At 40.1% G+C, this 19,250-nt stretch overlaps 1 protein-coding gene across 1 annotated transcript; it reads right to left on the reverse strand.

The window, feature by feature from the left end:
- Positions 1-2,030: 2,030 nt before the first annotated feature.
- On the reverse strand, positions 2,031-18,890 carry LOC145432636 (claudin-7-like). Its single transcript, XM_080309486.1, has 3 exons — positions 18,250-18,890; positions 9,714-9,825; positions 2,031-2,833 (listed from the first exon to the last, which is right to left on the reverse strand). The coding sequence occupies exons 1-3, from the start codon at positions 18,572-18,574 to the stop codon at positions 2,197-2,199; spliced, it is 1,074 nt and encodes a 357-aa protein (XP_080165612.1). The 5' UTR covers positions 18,575-18,890; the 3' UTR covers positions 2,031-2,196.
- Positions 18,891-19,250: the final 360 nt, after the last annotated feature.

Here is a 19,250-nt window from a genome sequence, read left to right on the forward strand (position 1 = left end):
GTTCCGTGACTTTCCGAAGATCTCCATGGTTCTGGAGAAAAAGTCCCCTGGTCTTTAAGCGGTGGAATTTTGCAATTATCAAAGGTGGGCGATCGCTCTTAGCTGCATTTTGAGATCGAATCCTGAAGACAGAGTTCAAGTCATCTGATGTTAGTGAGATACCAAGAGCTGCACCAATTTTAGTGACTTCTTCGTCTAATCTTTCATTTTCTTTAACAGGTACGCCATGGAGTTCCAGGGTATCGCTCCTTTGGATTTGGTCGATGTCGTCAATTTGTCTTTCTTTATTTGAGATAGCTTGTTGCAATTTCTTATTTTCCATCTGGAGGATGCAATACTGTGCTTCGAGGTCCTTGAATTGTTGTTTTTGGGCTTCGAATGCGGAACTGATGAAGTCTTGAGATGCCTTGATTTCTTGAAGTTCTTTGTCTCTTTTCTTGTTTTGATCAATAATATAATCAATTTTTGTATCCATCTGTGTGGATTTGGCAATTAGGTCTTTAAAATCACTATCTTTCAATAGCCGTGCCAGTACTTGGCTGACTGCTTCATTGACAACGCTTTTTAGTTCATCTCTCATTTTTTTCATGACACGAGACTCGCTCGCCTCAATCTTGGAGGTAAGCTTCCTTGTGGCATCTTTCAGTTCAGCTTCAGTAGCTGTCATCGTGATATAGAGTCGCAGTTCAGTGTGTAAAATAGATATAAGTATCGATATAGCTTAACATCTTAACACAATCAATCTTAACACAACGTAGCGTCTTGTAAAGCCTATAATAAGAGTGAGCCGATCTCCAAAGTCAGCAGCAGAGTCCTGAAAGTGGACGCACGTTAGCAAGAGAGAATGAAGAATGGGAGTGCGCGTGCAAGTGAAAGTCGTCCCCATTACCCAAAGCAAATACACTAAACTTTTAGACATGCACTGTCGTGGCGCACAAATTATAAACAGGCGATTATCGCCACTCTCATTGATGTGTAATAAAAATATTTTAATAACAATATAAACAATCCTGCTGGCAGGCCATGAAATAGCAACATGCAGCTATGTGATTAATAGGAACCGGGAGATGCATCATCATTAATATTGTGCCCAACATTTTCGAAGCCACCCTCCAGCCGCCCTACGGGTTAATCTGATCACGTGAGCTGAGAATGAATAAATTTTTGACAATAATATGTGAAACTACCAACATTTTCGATGAAATCCATTCAAGGGGCAAAATTTTCGCGCTCCGCGCGACTACACACATACTTCTAGTGTCTTTTCTTGACATTTATACTCGCGATTTTTGTACATATATTATATATTGTAAGACTACTGTGATGTTTAGCTTCTACAATAAGAAAATTTGCACATTGCATATCTCAAGAAATAGGTGAAGGCACAGAACACCGCAATGGCTCTCTGCGGTGTTAATCTCCCAGTATCAAATTTCATATGAGTATTGTCTTCCATGCACCATGGCGACTCCCCGCTGGAATCCGGACGTATTGTATATGTAATCAAAACGCGGCTTTCTGCGTTATCGGTGTATTATACGGTCAGGGGTGTATACGAGTTTTGAGAAAAATTTTAAAGGGTGTACCAAAACGAAAAAGGTTGAAGAGCACTGTGATATAGGCTACTGCATGATTATTCAACGAAAATTAATGAAACGAATTCAAAAGACTAAGAAAAAAATCAAATATTGTCGCTTTCGAATTCTACGGCATCATAAAAATTATCTCTCGATTGTAGACCATCGATCAAACATAAGTATCTTTTGTGTGGCATCTTGCTTACTACCGTAAATCTTCAACCAAAGAATGGGGAGGTGTCCATGTGCAGCATACTTCATTTCCATGCATGCAGCGGATTCTGGCAATGCCAAGAGATTCGTCATGAGGTTCCCCAGTAAAGGGAATTTTGATTCACCGAATCCATTGTGCACATATTTCAATTTTTGCCAAACTTCTGTTGCATGGCATTGACTGATAACCTGCAGCTCATTTTGAGAATTTGCTAAAGCAGCCCATTCTTCCGACAAATTGATAGTAGAGCATGAACGCTAAATAATGGCAAATACTGTTCTAAATCCGTTTGAAATATGCTGTTTAATTTCTCCAACTCATGGACAAGCGTTCAACCTTTTACATTTAGTAATTGACGACAATATTGAAATATAGTCGGCGGACCAGTGGCTGAGAACGACTGGATCAGAGGTATGTTTTTATTCCACCATGTTTGCTCACTATGGCACCTGTCCCTGCATAACTACGTTGCGATTCCAGTTCAATACCGCTTTTTGATGTGGTCACGTTGGCTGCATAGCGCTTCAATTCTGTATTTTTCGCCATCAACGCCGATTTTTGTGTCTGTTTCGCGAGCCTCGTTTGAGACGGGCACGAACTTGAAAGCGTTTCGTCATCATCTACGCTCCAACGCTTGACGTAGCGCGAAGTTGCGATAATGGTACTGTTTAGCCGCTGGCTTTGTGGAGACGACTCGGTGCTAGCAGACCTGGGCCTTGATAAAATAACTTCATTTCCTATCACCGATCCTCTTTCTTCTACAGAGTAGCATTTCGTAACGGAAGACGACGGAGCGCACGGGAATCGCATCAACTGCTGCTGTGGATTTTCGACGCACGATACGTAGCCGCGGGCTGGGTTTGCACGCAGAGGAGTCGACGTGTCGACCTTCGTGAATTTATCATCGTGGCAAGATCCAGAGAAGAGAAACATTCCAGATATGAAGCCGAAAGCAGACGTGGCCCATCCGTAAAGCAGGCAGATACCGTAGAGGAATTCCACCTTTTCAGGATCGTAAGAACTCTTGATATCGTACGCGTACCTGTAACGAAGTTGTATTAAGGTTAATCAGTGGCTGTAATGTACTGTAATGTAGTGTGAAAAATAGTTTGGCAGCAGCCGTTATCCTAAGAATGCCACCGTATTAGAACTGTAGCTAAAGTATTTTCTTAAATGATAAACCAACCCATCCAATCGCTGTGGTATCGAGGTCAGTCATACGTCTGGACGCAATGATTCGAGTTCCCGAATCTGAACCGAGTATTGAAATGATATACCCCACCACATTTGACCTGCCGGTACACGATTTACACGAGTGTTAAGATATATTCCGCATTAGCTTATCCCTATTATCACTTCATCGCCTCATACCACTTTGCTTCATCTCCGACACGCATCACCTTCTCGGCTTGATCAAGCAGGCAATTTGAGAAAGACACACCTAGCAGTATGACCTTTGACATCGCACATTCAAAATAATCATCAATAATTGCATAATTGGAATGCTGCATTGCTTTTAGCTAATGTATTTTCTAGATGGATTTCATGTGTAAAGGCAGGTCGAAAAAGCAACATTCAGATGAGTTGAAGTGCTGCCACAGGAAGAGTAACTACGAATTGAAAAGAATACGGCGACAGCCAAATAATAAGCATATATCTGGCGGCAGATGCGAAAATGAGTGGTTGTGGGTATTTGACAATTTTTAGAAGCTATTCGAAATCCTATTTTACAGGCAACTCATATGTATATGTTTGAAAAATATTATGCCATGTCAATTGCTCCCTGAAGTATCCAGACGTAACCTCAGCAATTATCATGCAAACCCCCATGAACTTCGTATATTTATAACGGAAATTTGAGGTAATCAAGCAATAAATCAAAGCATGAACTTCGCAGATAGTGTTGAATAATACATTCGTTCGCATGGATATTATGTTGCATCGAAAAATCCATCATATTCAGTAGCTATTCAGAGAGTAAATGGACGGGTTTCATGGATGTCAACATATTACATGGCTTGATAATACGATTCCGCATCAGATTTGACCTCAGCAGTATTGTCGCTCTCCGAAGGCCTAACCAGAGACGACCTTGTCAAAATGTAATTCAATTTGTCGGAATACGCCGTTAAGCCGACCGATATCGGCCGCAATTGACACGCGAACCCGTTGTCGAATGGATCGATTTTTATCGAAGTATAATTGGTTGCCAGAAGGATCGAATGAGATGTCAAAATTGCAGATACTTCTGTTCTGTTCACACTCGATATTGATGCACTCGAATAAGCATCAAAGTATTTTTCCACTCTTCGTTGCGTAGGGGCGTGAAACTCTGTAGCGGAAGACAGTTTGGGAATCACTGCTTTAAATTCGCGCAATCCTTGTTCGGGAGCAGTGCCTATCACGAATAGTCCATTTGGTAATATATATATAATTGAAGGGTGCTCGACAGCTTCGGGCATTCACATCAGGGCCACACGTTGCTATCCTGCATCACTGACCACCGTTGAGGTTCATGATTGGAAGACATATTCATTTTAGAATTTGTTTCGCAAATGTGTAAAACCCAAAAGGTTAGCTGAATCGGTTTAAGACTTGTTACTTATCACATTAGTAGTCTTCGTTCGCTGGCTACGAGTCATATCCATGAATTGAACGCATAGTTATGGCAAGGACTAATCAGGAAGAACAGGTATTTACTGCACAGTGCACGTTGGCCGCCATACCTGCACAATTCATACTACAACGTTGATTCGATAGTAGATAACGCATTGTCTCACTGCGCCAGCTGTGTCAGAATGTCAGGCCTACAACCGATGTGTCATATTAATTTGTGCTTCACCTTCAATTATTTAACTGCGCGAAATATGGCCGCGCAGTAGATGGTGTAGTAAGGACATGTGATTATATAGCAGAACAATAGTTCAATGTATCCCTGAGTTTGTCATTGCAAACAAACATTCGACAAAATTAGTCAAATCACTACGTTTGTCGCTGCGCTCGTCGCGAAATATCCACCGACGATGTTTCCGTGAATGTAGTGGTCTATTTCAATTCATGTAAAATGAATTTAGCGTACTTTTGGATTGACAATTCCCCGTTACATCACTCACGTGACCCCAGCTACTCCAAGTCGTTTCGACCTTTCCTATTTTTTCAGCGTATCGCAGTTTTGTGGTGTTTTGAAATGATGAAAATATTGATGTACTTATACTGATAGCTCGGGTGATTTTCTACAAAATGTTTTGAACTAGGTATTGTGTCCTGCAGCGCAGTGCGCTTCGAAATCAAAAAGTCACTGTACTGTACAACTTTTAAGAGTGATGCCCTTTGTACAATAAAGATGTTTTGAAGCTTTTTGGCCGAAATGATAAACAAATATTGGCTTACTTGTATTTGAGGACTATAAAATTAAATCGTCAGAATATTTCTTCTTCGTGTTGTTGTGATGTAAAGTTAAGAGCTCGGAGCAGTACTAAATCTAATGTGAGCAAAGATCTCTACCACATTCGCTGTTGATTCGGTAGTCACGCAAAGCAACAAAACAAAACCCGAAACATTTAACTTCCCGTATTGCCAATCGCAGTGGAAAATTCTGGATCTGTACAACGATCTCGAACCAAATGCTATGAGCCCGTAGGCCAGTGGCAACCTATTTCGTCTCATGGACAATTTGGCCGATATTTGAGCTAAAATCCCCCACCCATGAAAAAGTTGCCTGTGACTAAAAACGTGATTTTTAACTCACAACCATTTATTGACTGAGCAGATATGTCCAAACTATGTCGAATGTGGACCGCGCCACACTTTGGTAAAGAACAGCTGAATTTGACCGGTCGGGTAGCCGCTGACGAAAAATATATCACGAAGTCCACTTGCTATGGTATTGGGTTGAATCGATGAATTTAGTTTCTATGTTTCTCGAGTTAGCTCATATGTTGGCTTAAAAATATAAATATTCTCACCAGTGGCCTGACTTTTTCCTGCTTAGTAGGAGTTTGATCGAGAGACTGTCACGGGTCCAACGAAATCGTCTCGCGAGCCTCACTTTATCAGGGGGTGTAATATCTACGGATGGCGTTTAAACATACACCAAGCTTAAAATCCGCCGAAGAAACATACAAATTTAAAGCACTATTTGCATTCTTAACAGTTTTACAATAAAAATATAAAAACCTTTGAGCCCAGTGTATCTTACGCTAAAACATTAAAGTCAGTTTCCCCCTAAAAATGTCATAATTCTCCCTAAGGGGGAAGTCCTCCCTCCCCCGGTTGGTAACCACTGTCGTAGGCCTTACCCGATGGTTGTAATATAACAACCCGGATTGATCCCCAAAATAGCACATACCGTTAATTAGTCGATTAGTCTAATAGTGAAGTCCCAGCCCGAAACCGGACTTCGACCAATTACCCATTGTTTTTTTTTACTACAGTCGTTAAAATAGGGGGTGCGCCAGACCCAGTCAAATTTTGAAAAGGGAGCAGGAGAAAAAAGGTTAAAAACGACTGATAAGTATGAGCTAGTCTCGCTAAGACAGGTGAAGCTTCGCTGGCCTACTACACAACTCAAGTTTCTCCCTATTTGTGAACAATAAATATGTGTAATTTCGGTTGAAAAATTGGTAAAAATTATGCATTCATAAACACCAGTACACATATACCAATAATAAGTTATGATTTTTACTATATTTTTCACTTATCCCAACGAAAAACTGCCTTCTCCTATCTCCCCTGACCTGACATCCCTACCGTGAATCCAAGTTTTACGACTTGAAACAAGGCCCACTTTCGGCACGCTTGGGTCATTTTTACTTAGTCCATGGTCATTTCTCTAGCACCACCGATCGATAAATACAATATCCATTTGACGACGATAACTTTCTATGAATCTATACCAGGTGTCGCCACCTCAAAACGTATCGCGGGTAGGGCTGGGGTAAATCGAGTACCAAAGTGATTCGATTCTTAATCACGTAACATGCTCTGAGTCGAGTAATCGAGTATCACTCATTATGGCGTCATAACATACTGTAATATGTCAAAGTTCAAGTGTGTACCTTTATGCGACCACAAAGAATATAATGCCTGTTATCCATCACATTAAAGATACTTTGGTATTTTTCGACCTTACCGATTTCATTGAACTTGGTGGCAATGTTGCGAGATGATCATGATTTAGGAAATATGCTATTTCCAGTAACGTTCGTAGCTGTGTACTATATGTTTCGTATGCTACGATACGGGCAAGGTTTCAAGGCTTCAACAGTGAAAATTAGTATCGAACAAATTCTCATTGAAAAACTACCTTTCAGTGGCGAGGAGCGTACAATTTCAGTACTCGAAAAAAAATCGCATTTTACTACTCGATTCGAATCAATAATTGGTCTTAATCGAAAGCTAGTGTCGCACTGATTCCGAAAATACAAATTAAAATCTTGTCAGGGCAATGGAATCACCACTAAACAGCCGGCAAATTCTGAAAATTGACATTGTTTCAACAATTGCAGCGCCGCGACATAATAAACATAGCAATTGCCAATTTTTTCAAGCGATTGTTCTGAACAATGCCAATTTTCAGACTTTGAGGACTGTTTTGAGGTGGTTCCATTGCTCCGACAAAATTTTAATTTGTATTTTCGGAATCAGTGCGACACTAGCTTTCAATTAAGACCAGTTTTATCAATTTTCAGCAATCTGGTCGCCAGTTAGCACTACCAATTATTGTGCTTTTAGCTTGCTCAATGCTCAGCAATAAGAGTAACTGTTTGTCCGAGCCTAACGACGGGTTTTGCGGGAGTTGCGTATCTTTCTGTGGGTTAGTAATCTATAGCCCTAGTCGCGGGCCACTTTTCATATTTCGTAAAGGCCGCGGGCCGCATGAACTCAATATCGAGATACAATAGGCCACACAGTTTAACAATAACGTTTTTAAAAATTGAAGTCACTACGACGCCGTGTTCTCTAACATAAGCGACGAGCAAACAGTTTCGAACTGCGAGCTGGAAAACTATCTCGTCGCAAAGCTTGACCTTGTAGGGAAGCTCTAATTCGTTTTCTAAGCGTCACGTTTTCGGTAGTTTCGGAGCCATTGCACGTCAAGGCAATATGCCCATTAGGGCTCTTCTTAAATGACTTTTCTTCTCAAATCGTACTGGCTACTTGATAAAATTGTTAGGTTACCTAGTTTAAGCCTACACACAAAATTGGGTTCAATTCCAGCCAGTAACCGCTTTGCTACAGGAGAAGAAAGTTTCTATTTATTATATAAAGATAGAAAATAAAAAATTTGAAAATTTTCTGTTAACCCCATGAAAGTGTTAGGCTGTCTATAGAAACTATGCTCACCAAATTTGGTTCAATTCCAACCAGTGGAAGCGGAGTTATTGCCGTCGAAAATTTTGGATTTGAATAAAATAGTATTTACGGTGACCGATTCTTTGTTTATTTATTATAGTTCTGCTCACCGTAAATACTATTTTATTCAAATCCAAATTTTTCGACGGCAACACTGTCAAAATTATTGCGAACAGACCAACACCGAATTTTGCGCAAAATTTACTGAGGAATAGGCTGATCAAGTGATCAGCTGTTAGCCGCCATCGAAAACGAAATAGCTGTCGCGCTTGACAGCAGGGGGTTGTGAGCAAATGGCTTGAAGGCCACAATTTCACGGTGAAATTGACATTGGAGAATATAATATCAAAGTAAATATTTGAATGCAAACTGAGAATGATATCATCATCTCAGTTAACGTTACCCCAGATACACAGGCTTTTGCGTGAAATCCGCAATGCGTTGTATGCTAAAGTGTCAGATCGGAGCACATCTCTACCATACTCGACATTGATAACGAAATTACTGCCCTAATCACTGAGTGTCAACCTTGAGACTTGGCACAGCGTTCGATACTAAAACCAAGACATACCGTGCAAAGGCTTATGAAGGATCTAGGTAAGGAGCATCGTTAAAATCAATAGATACCAATACCGGCTTTGCGTATAATCTGTTAGCGATAAATGACGAGTCAGCTCTCACTCGCATTAGGAAACGAAATTACCACTAACACAGTTCAGTGACAAACTTAAAACTTGGTACAGCGTTCGATACTAACATTAAGACTTACCGTGCCAAATTTCATAACCGATCTCAGTATTGAACATCGTCAAAATCAATGGATACCAATACCGGCTTTTGAGTAAAATCTGTTTGCGATACATGACGGATCAGCACACACTCAATTTCGGAAACGGAATTACTACCCTAAACTTTAAGAAGAAACCCTGAAACTTGGGGCAGTGTTAAATACCACCAACACGACATGACATACCAAGTTTCAAGAGTTTTCATGGTGTGAAACATCATCAAAATCGACCTATACCAGCAAAGGTCGACTAAACGCATATTACGTTAATCGAGTTCAGATATAGATACGATTGTTACATCACACCTTAGGGGCGGCTAGGCATATTTGCCCCGCTTGCTCGGCCATTTTACGAATAGGAGGGAGTAAATCACCGTTTCTTTATTGTGCGCGGCTTTGAGAGAATAGACAGTGAAAGCTTGTTATGAGCGCTACCGGGGCATGCCCCGGCTAGGCATTCGCAAAGCGAAAACACGGAAGAGAATTCGATTTTCGCAGAGACTTCGCTATATATGGGCATTTACAAGCGAAAGGACAAGAAGAATACGATTTTCGCTGTGATTTCGGTATATATAGATTGGTGTGCGTCTATAAATGGTAAAGAATTGTTATTGAACAGAATATTAGGTGGGGCAATGCCCCAGTTGCCCTACAGGACGAGCCGCCACTGGGTTTGTTATACTGGCAGAAGGTATGATTTGTAGATTTTTACTGAAGATTTGACTCTTTCGCCTAGAATACCAGGTGTAGTGTACAAATCATCTGCATGTTGTGTACTCACCCTGATACGGCAACGCACATAAAAACGCCAGCCAGTAAAAATAGGGTTCCCCCGAAACGTACGAGCCACACTTTTGTCCGAAAATTCTCCACCAGACTTGTGCACACCATCCCTGAAATCAGTATGAATGCCATAAATTATTTATTTCAGTAATAAATGTTAATTAATAAAAACAAGGATTAGGCTGAGCACAATCATTCGAGTACACGAATCTGAGTAGAATATTAGTTCTGATGATTCGATTCGGAGCAGCGAGAGATGATTATTTCGAACCAGAAACATAGTTTCGATACCATTTCCTTCTTTGCATACGAAACACGTAGGCTAGTACAAAACTGTGTGGTCAGCGGAAATGACATATCCGTGAAGACGTCATCAACTCACAGCATTGTCACAAACTGTCATGAAATAGCGATGGTCGAAAAAACACCAAATAATCTTTAATGCTATATAGAACTGGCAATATATTCTCTGTGATAGCATAACTGGTACATATTTGAACTTTCCACATCTTTGACGTTGTTATGACATCATAATCAATTATACTAGAATACTTGACTCGAGAACCGAACAATCGATCCTCAACCGAATCACTCCGGTACTCGATTTTACCCGGCCCTAATAATAATGCGACAGAATCGTAGTTATTGCATCGTGTCGTGATTGGTATTTTATTTTATTAATACCGACGCAATAACGAAATGACCCTTTCAACAACGCTGTGCTGAGCTGCTTATAGCTTGCATCTCTTGACGCATAGTATACAAAAGCATTGATAGCGTAATGCATAATTAACCAACTCCGTGTTGGTTCGATGACATTTATGGGCTACTGACTGGTGAGTGCAGCAATTCGCTTTGTTAACTATTGTCTATCATGTACGATGTGTGGATATATATTCTCCCTACATTGGCTAATGATAACTGGTCGCTTTTAAGGAAAATCTTGCTGAATATTTATAATCCATCTACTAACAGATGGTATATATATATCGACTTTTCAATTAGAGTAAAATGAAAAGGGCAAAAGAAAACAGGAAACAAAAAAACATCAAGTTAATCAGTTTTAGGCTCGTATTAAGCGTCTCCAACGTAGGCGGTCGTGGGCGTCTTCAAGCGACAGCCCGCGTTGCGCTAGGTCAGTCTCCATTGTCGAGCGCCATGTTTTCCGATTCCAGCCACTTCTGCGCCATGGCTCGTCTTGGTGCCGCACTAGATGCCCGATTAGGCGGAAGCGTCGTTCAGCTGCCAGTAGACGGCATGGGACCGTTCCTGTGAGCTCTCGCAATGCATTCGTAGATATATGCTCCGGATGGTGAATGCCGAGTGCATAGCGGAGGAGTGCGTCGTAGTTAGTGTTGAGCGTCTTAGCCAGCTTCTCTGTCTCAGCTGGCTAACAGATGGTACGAAGTGGGTTGTTTTATCGGCCAAGGCACTATCACTCCCAATTTTGTTGCACATTGCACACATGAACGGCCGCGATTTGATAACTTATCAACACACGCGGCACCCTGATGACTTGAAGATTAGCATAAGTTGCAAGTCATTAGGGTGCCGTCCGAGAACCCCAAATATCCACCGAGTCATAAAAATTCTACCACAATACACATCCAGTACATCACAGTATAGCACTGGTGCATAAAATGAATTATACATCAACGAAATGCTAAACGAAAAAAAAACAATAAAATACAAATCCCACACAAAACGAAATCATTATAATAAATATATTCTGCAAATCATTATGACTTCTGCTGTATACTTTAAGATACCAGTTCGGAAATGCTAGATTTTAGGGATGGTGTGAACCTCTGAAAAGTTAATGTTCGTGTGAACTCGAACCTTAATGAAAGGTTCTGTGTGAACGCGAACGTGAACCTCATGACGTCACATTACGTCATATTGCTAATTCCAATCCTATCTCTTAATGAAGTGATAGCCTGTATTAATATGACACAGTGTGTACACTGCACAGTGCACACGATACCTAGCGACGACTCCGGTCACATAATGCCACAATGCTGAAGTACATATTGGCGTTTTAAACGTCCCTAAATGTATCAACTGAGGCAATCAAAGGATATAATAATTCCATAGAATTAATATCCTCCGTCGCTTAGCCAACAATCTCGACGAGGATTTACCAGGGAATATAAGCTTAATCTCCTTATCGGCCATACCGGACAATGTATTCAGCGTCTGAGTAATGTTACATTGATATTGAGCAGAGTGTTTGGTTTGGTTTATTTAACACATACAACAGTGGTGTTTATCGCCTATTATGGTCATGTAGCCTACACCACGACAATGAAATAAGTAATGTTCGGGATCTTTGCTTTCGTATTCTTTCCGAACGACTTCCACACTCGCGGACTTGTTCTTTACTGCCATCCCTGCCAATTTCTTACTGGCGCGGCTCACCATCATACTGGGCTTTCTGAGACACTGCGATGAGGAGAGTGTAAAACACGGGTTTCTATATTTGCCGCCGATATCACCCATTAACAAGTTATACAGCAGTAACCAACACCTCAATGGCACGGATTTGGTTTTAATGATACAGTAAAATATGAAGTCAAGATTGACCCCGTACGCCTGATATATTTTTTACATCAGAAAACGATATCAATCTCATTGATTGGTTGAATAAGCCTCATTCGCTGACTACGCATTCCGCTCGTGATGTTGTGTGATTGCGGGTCAAGCTCACAGCAGACAGTCACTAAATATTCACAAACGGTAAGCTGGATATCTCGAGCAAACTTTTGTAACAAAGCAAGTAAAACTTTTGAGGTTTCCAAGGTGTATGCTCGTTAAGTGTTGATTTTTTATACTGCCAGCGCCATGCATAGAGTGGCCCGCAATTGAAATGCAATAAATTTGAACGAAAGATTATATAATGAAGGGAAAATTGTAATATTTGACAAAGGTTCACAGTACAGAACCTACCAAGGTCTGTCGTGAACCCGAACCTCTAAATGTCCGAGGTTCACACACAGAACGCGAACGTGAACCTCACATTCACACCATTCCTTGAGTAGATTGCGAATTGTTTAGTCAAACCGCAGCAGCTTAGTTTAATTGCAAATTACTTGGTATGATAGACATAAGAAGAATTAGGTCGTGGAATACTCAATAATAAACCTCTCATATTTACTTCTAATTCAAGTATATAGAAAAATCGACAAAATCGTGGAACACCACTACCATAATATCAATAAATATTCAATTCAGGCATGGTGTATACTCAGATATGTCAACCCTACCCTATACAAGGTTACCGAAAATTACGCAGATAACTGACGCATTCAAGTGTAGTATAGAAAAATGACGCTGATTCATTCAGATTTTGAAAATCAAAATAAGAGGCGTGTTTAAGGGCGGAGATAATAAAGTTAGCTGACCCCGGAGAATGCTAATCATGTGATTAAAAACTGATAATCGGGACGTATTTTAGGCAGAGATGATAAAATTAGCTGGTCCGGAAGAATGCTAATAGTGTGATTGAATTCTGCTAATCGCGACGCCTAAAGTTGGAAAAGGTTACTCGCGATGGTTAGTCGAGGTGTCCCGAGTTTTCAATCAAGTGGCGTTATCTGTTGCATCATAATGCGAAAACAACTAATGGGCTGTCAGTTGTCAATTTGTTGAAAGAAACAGCAGCCTGCCGATCACAATACTGATCAAAAAACCAAATTGCAGAAGTAATTAGTTCATTCAGAATACTGTTCGGGTAGATGTTGGAGTAGCTGTAAAACATTTACCACTTCAGTAAGTACTGTAAGTAGCCGAGATCTATTTCAAACAAGTAGAAATCGTCAACATATATAATATCTCAAAAGCGTGACGTGATGGAGCAAAAATAACGCCAGATTCAAATTCAGCGCCCCCAAATTAGGAATATTTGACCCAAAGAATTCCTGGCGCAAAAATCGTGTAGAGTGTAGACCAGTGTAGTCGACTTTATTGCTAATCCAACTTTAATATCTCCGCCCTATCCGAGATGACTTAACTCGTCTAAATAACTCAGATCCGCACGATACTGATATTGCCGCGGGCTCTCATTGTCATGTCAGAAGTCAGCAGGATAACAGTGCCACAGTTTTGCGAGCTAGATAGTGTAATGGTTATGAGTCCGGCTTCTCGTGCGGTAGGTCGCGGGTTCGATCCCCGGTCGGGTCATACCTAAGACTCGAAAATTGGTATCCTGAGCTACCCTGCTAGGCGCTCAGCAATCACGGATAGCATGGAGGAGAAAAAAACGGGGGCGCAGACTAGATGACCGTCGTCAAAGCATCTCGATGGTGCGGACGAAAAAGAATATCATCTCTCTCTCTCTCTCATATCGGGGTTCACCTGAGGGTATTTGCCATTATTCGTCTCTATACCAATAGATTTATCGTTTATTCCATTCACGTAGCGCTGGTAATGTGGCATGGTGAATTAGACAAAGGAAACAGTTCGTCTGACGGGGTCAATACATGTTAATGCGGTCGCGTAATTATTCTGAAAATGAGATCCCGTAAATGGAAACATCATTGATTTTCAGATTACTTTCAGAACTTCACGGCTCGCGGGTTTAAGTAGCGAGAAAAATAATTAGCCACGCTTTTGTATACCCACGCGAAGAGAGTGGACACCAAGCCATTAATAATTGAGTATATATGCCTGTGTGTCTCTCGATTGCTTTTAATGCAATAAAAAACCTGTACAGTGCGCATTCTCAGGTGACTTTCACATTTGGAACAGAGGGATCTTCATAGTAAGAATAAATCTCCATGGGTTTTCAATGCTTTCGAAAAACAACATGGCTTGCTACAATGAACAAACTGCGTGGGTCTTGCCCACATAATTACCGCGCCTCTCTTTAGCGAACCACTGATGAAATAAAAATCACGATGTAAAGCAGTAGCCTACGCTTCAACGTTTATGGTGTGGTGAACCCTTGAATTGTTTTGACGAAGTCAAGCACCCTGCTTACTTGAAACGAAGTGATCTTGCACGACAACGTTGCCACTTTACAAGAACAGTAACTTTCAACTCCAGGCATCAGCCTATAAATAGGCCTATCAATATCGATACAATTGACAACGATCGAGTCACTATGACAACCCGCATTCTGCTGTAATGTTAAGTATATTCGCTATGCGTGCAGAAATTACTGGTATACAAAATGACATCGATCGACACTGTGGTGAACCCACAGTTAGGGCTCGCATTTATGAATTCGAAATCCTGTTAAATACCATCGAAAATGCAACTTTTTCGCGCGAGTATCATCTACTTCATAATCGCTGGATTGATCAATCTACGGATCGGCCAATAATCTAGGATTTAATTGATCGGCTTATTAAATTCCGAAACCGACCTGACAATCCTAATTCGAAACGACAGCATGCAGAGGGCATGACCCACTATTTGATGTTCTACAGTTTCCTCATGCAATTCTAATCAACAGAATGATTGGTAGCAAATCGAAAATATCTGACATACTTTCAATTTCACTTTTAAAGCTATATTATACAATAGGCTACATACATCGTGATCATGTAAGGAAATCCTGAATTGCGCCGTAACTTTAAACGACTGATGATATAAAAAAGTTATCATGAATTCTCTACTATAGTTGCTGACAAGATATTCGGGTTTAATTTAATATCTATGTATTATTCAATTGTATATTGAAATTCCGTACCTCCAAGATGATGGTTGCACCTTTCTATGTACATGGGTGAAATAATAGCTTACAACTAGGGTGCCAAAATTATGTCAGTTTTAGCGTTGTTAGTCAAAATTGTTTATAAAGTCGAAATTTTTCGTTTGTATCGTAAATGTTTGCTATGTCGGTGAACTTTCCATTTGGCAATTAACAGCTTGTAGCCTACTTTATAGGCAGGGTTGCCATACCGTCCTTATTTGTAAGATTTGTCCTTATTTTGAAGGGCCAGGTCTTAGAAAACTCCACTGTCCTTATTTCTAATAAAATTTCGACTTGCGTCCTTATTTTGTCTTATTTTCAAAAACTATAGAACTCCGATAGTTTTCGTCTGGTATCTGTGTTTCATAATATTCTAAAATTATGCTTTTGCATCGAGATTTATGACATCATAAAGGAAAGAAACTCCCCTGGCGTAGACACCAAAGCAGTGGTTCTTAACTTTTTTCATATCGTTACTCCCAAGAAGAAAATTATAGGATGCAATTACCCCTTTTCAAAAAATAACAAATTATAGCTCGCATTCAATTAATTGTAAACGAAGTGGCGTCATAATATACACTGAAATGCCTGTTAAAAATATGAAGTCGACGGGAAGGCTGATGTTGTTTTTTGTGTTATCCAGTGGTCACATCTAGGCAAAGAGGAGGATAATAGAAAGCATCTAATATAATTGTCAATCGAAAACTTATTTCGATATTTCGTTTTGATAGATACCATTGCAGAAAATCCCATTTGTCAGAAGTTGAAGGAAATTCAATCAGAAAGTTCAATGCCGTTATGACAAAGACTGGTTATTCATTTTGAAGGCGAACCGAAAAGATTACAACGTATTTCCGTCGTTTCTTCGAAGGCATTTTGATGAAGGCAGACTTGACTTTTGTGACTAGACTAGATCGCTACATTTTTCAATACTAACAGCTATAATTATATGATATTGTTAATGCATTATAGGTGTAAAGCTGAACTTGGACGTCTCTTGTGGTCTTTCAATTTGCCAGCATGCGCAACAATATATGATCCGCGCGCACTACTGCAAAATAATTTGGACTTACCCAGCACTATACTTACAAACATTCGACCCTGTTATTCATAATTACTATTGGTTCTGGTTACTGTGATATCACAGCAGGCATGGTGTGCTAAGTGAAACAAAATATATAGCCTACAATATCGCAAAACTATAGTTAGCCTACATTCTCATTTACGTTTGAAAATATTTCAGTGCAGCATTATAAGTTTACTAGAAATGTCAGTTTGAATTACCCCAAAAAAATTGGTAAATTACCCCTTTGGGAGTAATTTCCCCAATGTTAAGAACCACTGCACCACAGGATTTGACCTCTAAATGAGATAGGTACGGCAGTGAGTGATCGTATAGCACTACACATGTCACATTTTTTGACACCTTTCCTTTTATATTATCATCTTTTACTTTTCATTCAGCGTGCATTCCTCCTATTCTACAATGCCTAGACTGCTTCAAGTCGTTTCGACACCTTCCTATCTTTCATTGTATCGCAGTCTTGTGGTGTATTGAAATGATGAAGTTTTTAGCAATAAATTGAATTGAAATCCCAGCGACAATTAAAGGTAAACCTAGACCGGAGCTGTCGTGAGATCCATGAAGCACTTTCCAATAACGAGGAGTTGCTGGAACAGATTATTATTTCTGGCGCGAAGTATGGAATGTGATATGCCGGGCTCGTATAAATACAAAGTATGTACAAAAACTCATTTTTAGTTCTACTCTAATTTTTCGATCCATGTGGATGGCAACCCTGTTTATATAGGCCAACCGTCGTATACGGCCAATTGTATGTTCATTGTGAATCATAAACGGTCAAATGAAAGAAATAGGCGGACATGGTGCTATTCTCAACGTACCGCAATATCCCAACTGAATCTAGACTGTGGGGTGGGGGCATTGGTTCTTATATCAAGAAGCGCATTATGAAAAATTGTGATGTCTAGACAACATTTTCAGAATGAAGCAACACGATGTGTCACCACCAGTACACGCACAGTCGCACAACTTCGGTGTTGCCAGCCAACAACTGCTGCTGTTGAACGTTCTTTCTCCATTCTTGGCAAGCTACTCAGTAAGGACGGACAGTCGGACACTTTCTACCCGCGAATGTAGGAAAGTATATTTCGTTGTACTACAACAAATTTTAATTATTTTTACCATAATGCGTGATGTAATTACTGGAATCATTCATAGGTCCAGATTTTGGTAAAATAAAGTTTGTCCATCTTAAAATTTGTCAGTTTATAAGTCAAAAAAGTTTTTTCAGATCTAACTAGGCCTACGTCGTAAGGACAGACATTCCCAACCTGAAATGTATAAAAGTAGTGCAATTCTAACATTATGTGCGAAAACATTATCTATACACGAGGGCAAAATTTTGTCAAAATTTAGATTGAGGTCAGAATCTTCAGGTTGTTTAGGTAGAGAAAGTCACCCTATGTCATTACCATTTACGGGCGTAGCTTTATACTACATGAATCGTATGCTGCGATACGACCAATCGAGGTTTACAGCTTTCTGCGGTTGAAAATAGTATCAAAACTATAATTCTCGATCATAATTTAACTCTCAGTGAAAAGGATCATATCATTTCAATACCCGAAAAAAATCAAGTTTCACTACTCGACTGCTGTTTTCAGAATTAATACACGATTCAGATCCGAGTACTCGAATCATTGTGCCCAGCCCTGATAATAATTTATTCGCAATTTAATGAAACGGTGTAAGGAAACAGACCGGGATTTACAGTATGTTATTATGCATAAGCGGGCTATATCAGTAAGTACTCACCGAAAGGCGTAATGACGAGACCCATCAATGATATTATACAAGCCATAACAGTCAGGACACGACATCTTGGTAAAACGCCGGTCAGTTTGTAGAACGGAGTAGATATAGCTTTGCAATGCAGATATCCATTTTTGTTCAAAAAGCATTCCGCCCAAAGTCCGTGATAAAGCACCAGGTCGATAAGCGCCCCGTCCTCGGAACTTCCGTGCTTCCAGTCCCTGACAAAAGCGCTAGTAAAGCATCCAGCCAGTGTTAAGACTCCGGAAATATATCCTATCATTTGGAAGCTGGCAAGTACCATTTTGGATAATCTCCGTACTGACATTCATATCATTGTAAGGTTATGTTTCTTGAAAACCAAAATGTATCAAGGTTATGACAAACGCATGCCTTTTCCTATACTGGCATTGCTGCAGGTAACAAATGAATGTTCACTAATGACAAATGCTTACAGATAGTTACAACGGTCGAGCGGGAGTGAACCAGCACAGCGAACAATATTATGATTGGCACGATTCTCCCGAGATTTGCATCGCTGCCGTGGCATATTGCATTAAATGAAAAAAATGACTATGATTGACTGCGTGCATCGACTTCGACAGTTACGCTATATCTGTTCAATTGGATGTTTAGATGTTCGTTTGAAGTCTTGATAGAAACAAAAAAACGCTGCTTAATAGAACTAAGAGAATTACTGATAACAGCGGTACATAATTATACTTCGGCAATATCCCCAACGAAGCTTATTTAGTAGGCATACATCACAACGTCAATCCCTCGTCAAAAATATATTGCTATCAGTTTGAGAAAAACATAGTTTCAGTATGTATATATCTTTAAGCAAAGAGTCATCGCAAAGATATCAGAGCAAAGTCATGAATTTACGTACTAGAAATTGACATTGATCTTCTTTCACAAACATGGTGCAGCTCATTTTCTGATCACTTCGAACATGCAAGTTACAGATGTGAACAAACACGAGATAGTTTGCAGGTAGATGA

Source organism: Botryllus schlosseri, unplaced genomic scaffold, assembly GCF_051294905.1.
Source record: "Botryllus schlosseri isolate E-star unplaced genomic scaffold, Bs_hap1 Bs49a, whole genome shotgun sequence".
Lineage (NCBI taxonomy): Eukaryota > Metazoa > Chordata > Ascidiacea > Stolidobranchia > Styelidae > Botryllus > Botryllus schlosseri.

What these genes read in the sequence shown, in the direction of transcription:
- LOC145432636 (XM_080309486.1), bottom strand. Translation starts at nt 18,574, where the DNA reads ATGTCAGTACGGAGATTATCCAAAATGGTACTTGCCAGCTTCCAAATG. An exon ending in TCTCGTCATTACGCCTTTCG is followed by an intron (nt 9,826 to 18,249) that starts GTGAGTACTTAC and finishes TACTGATTTCAG; the next exon opens with GGATGGTGTGCACAAGTCTG. An exon ending in ATGTGCGTTGCCGTATCAGG is followed by an intron (nt 2,834 to 9,713) that starts GTGAGTACACAA and finishes ACTTCGTTACAG; the next exon opens with GTACGCGTACGATATCAAGA.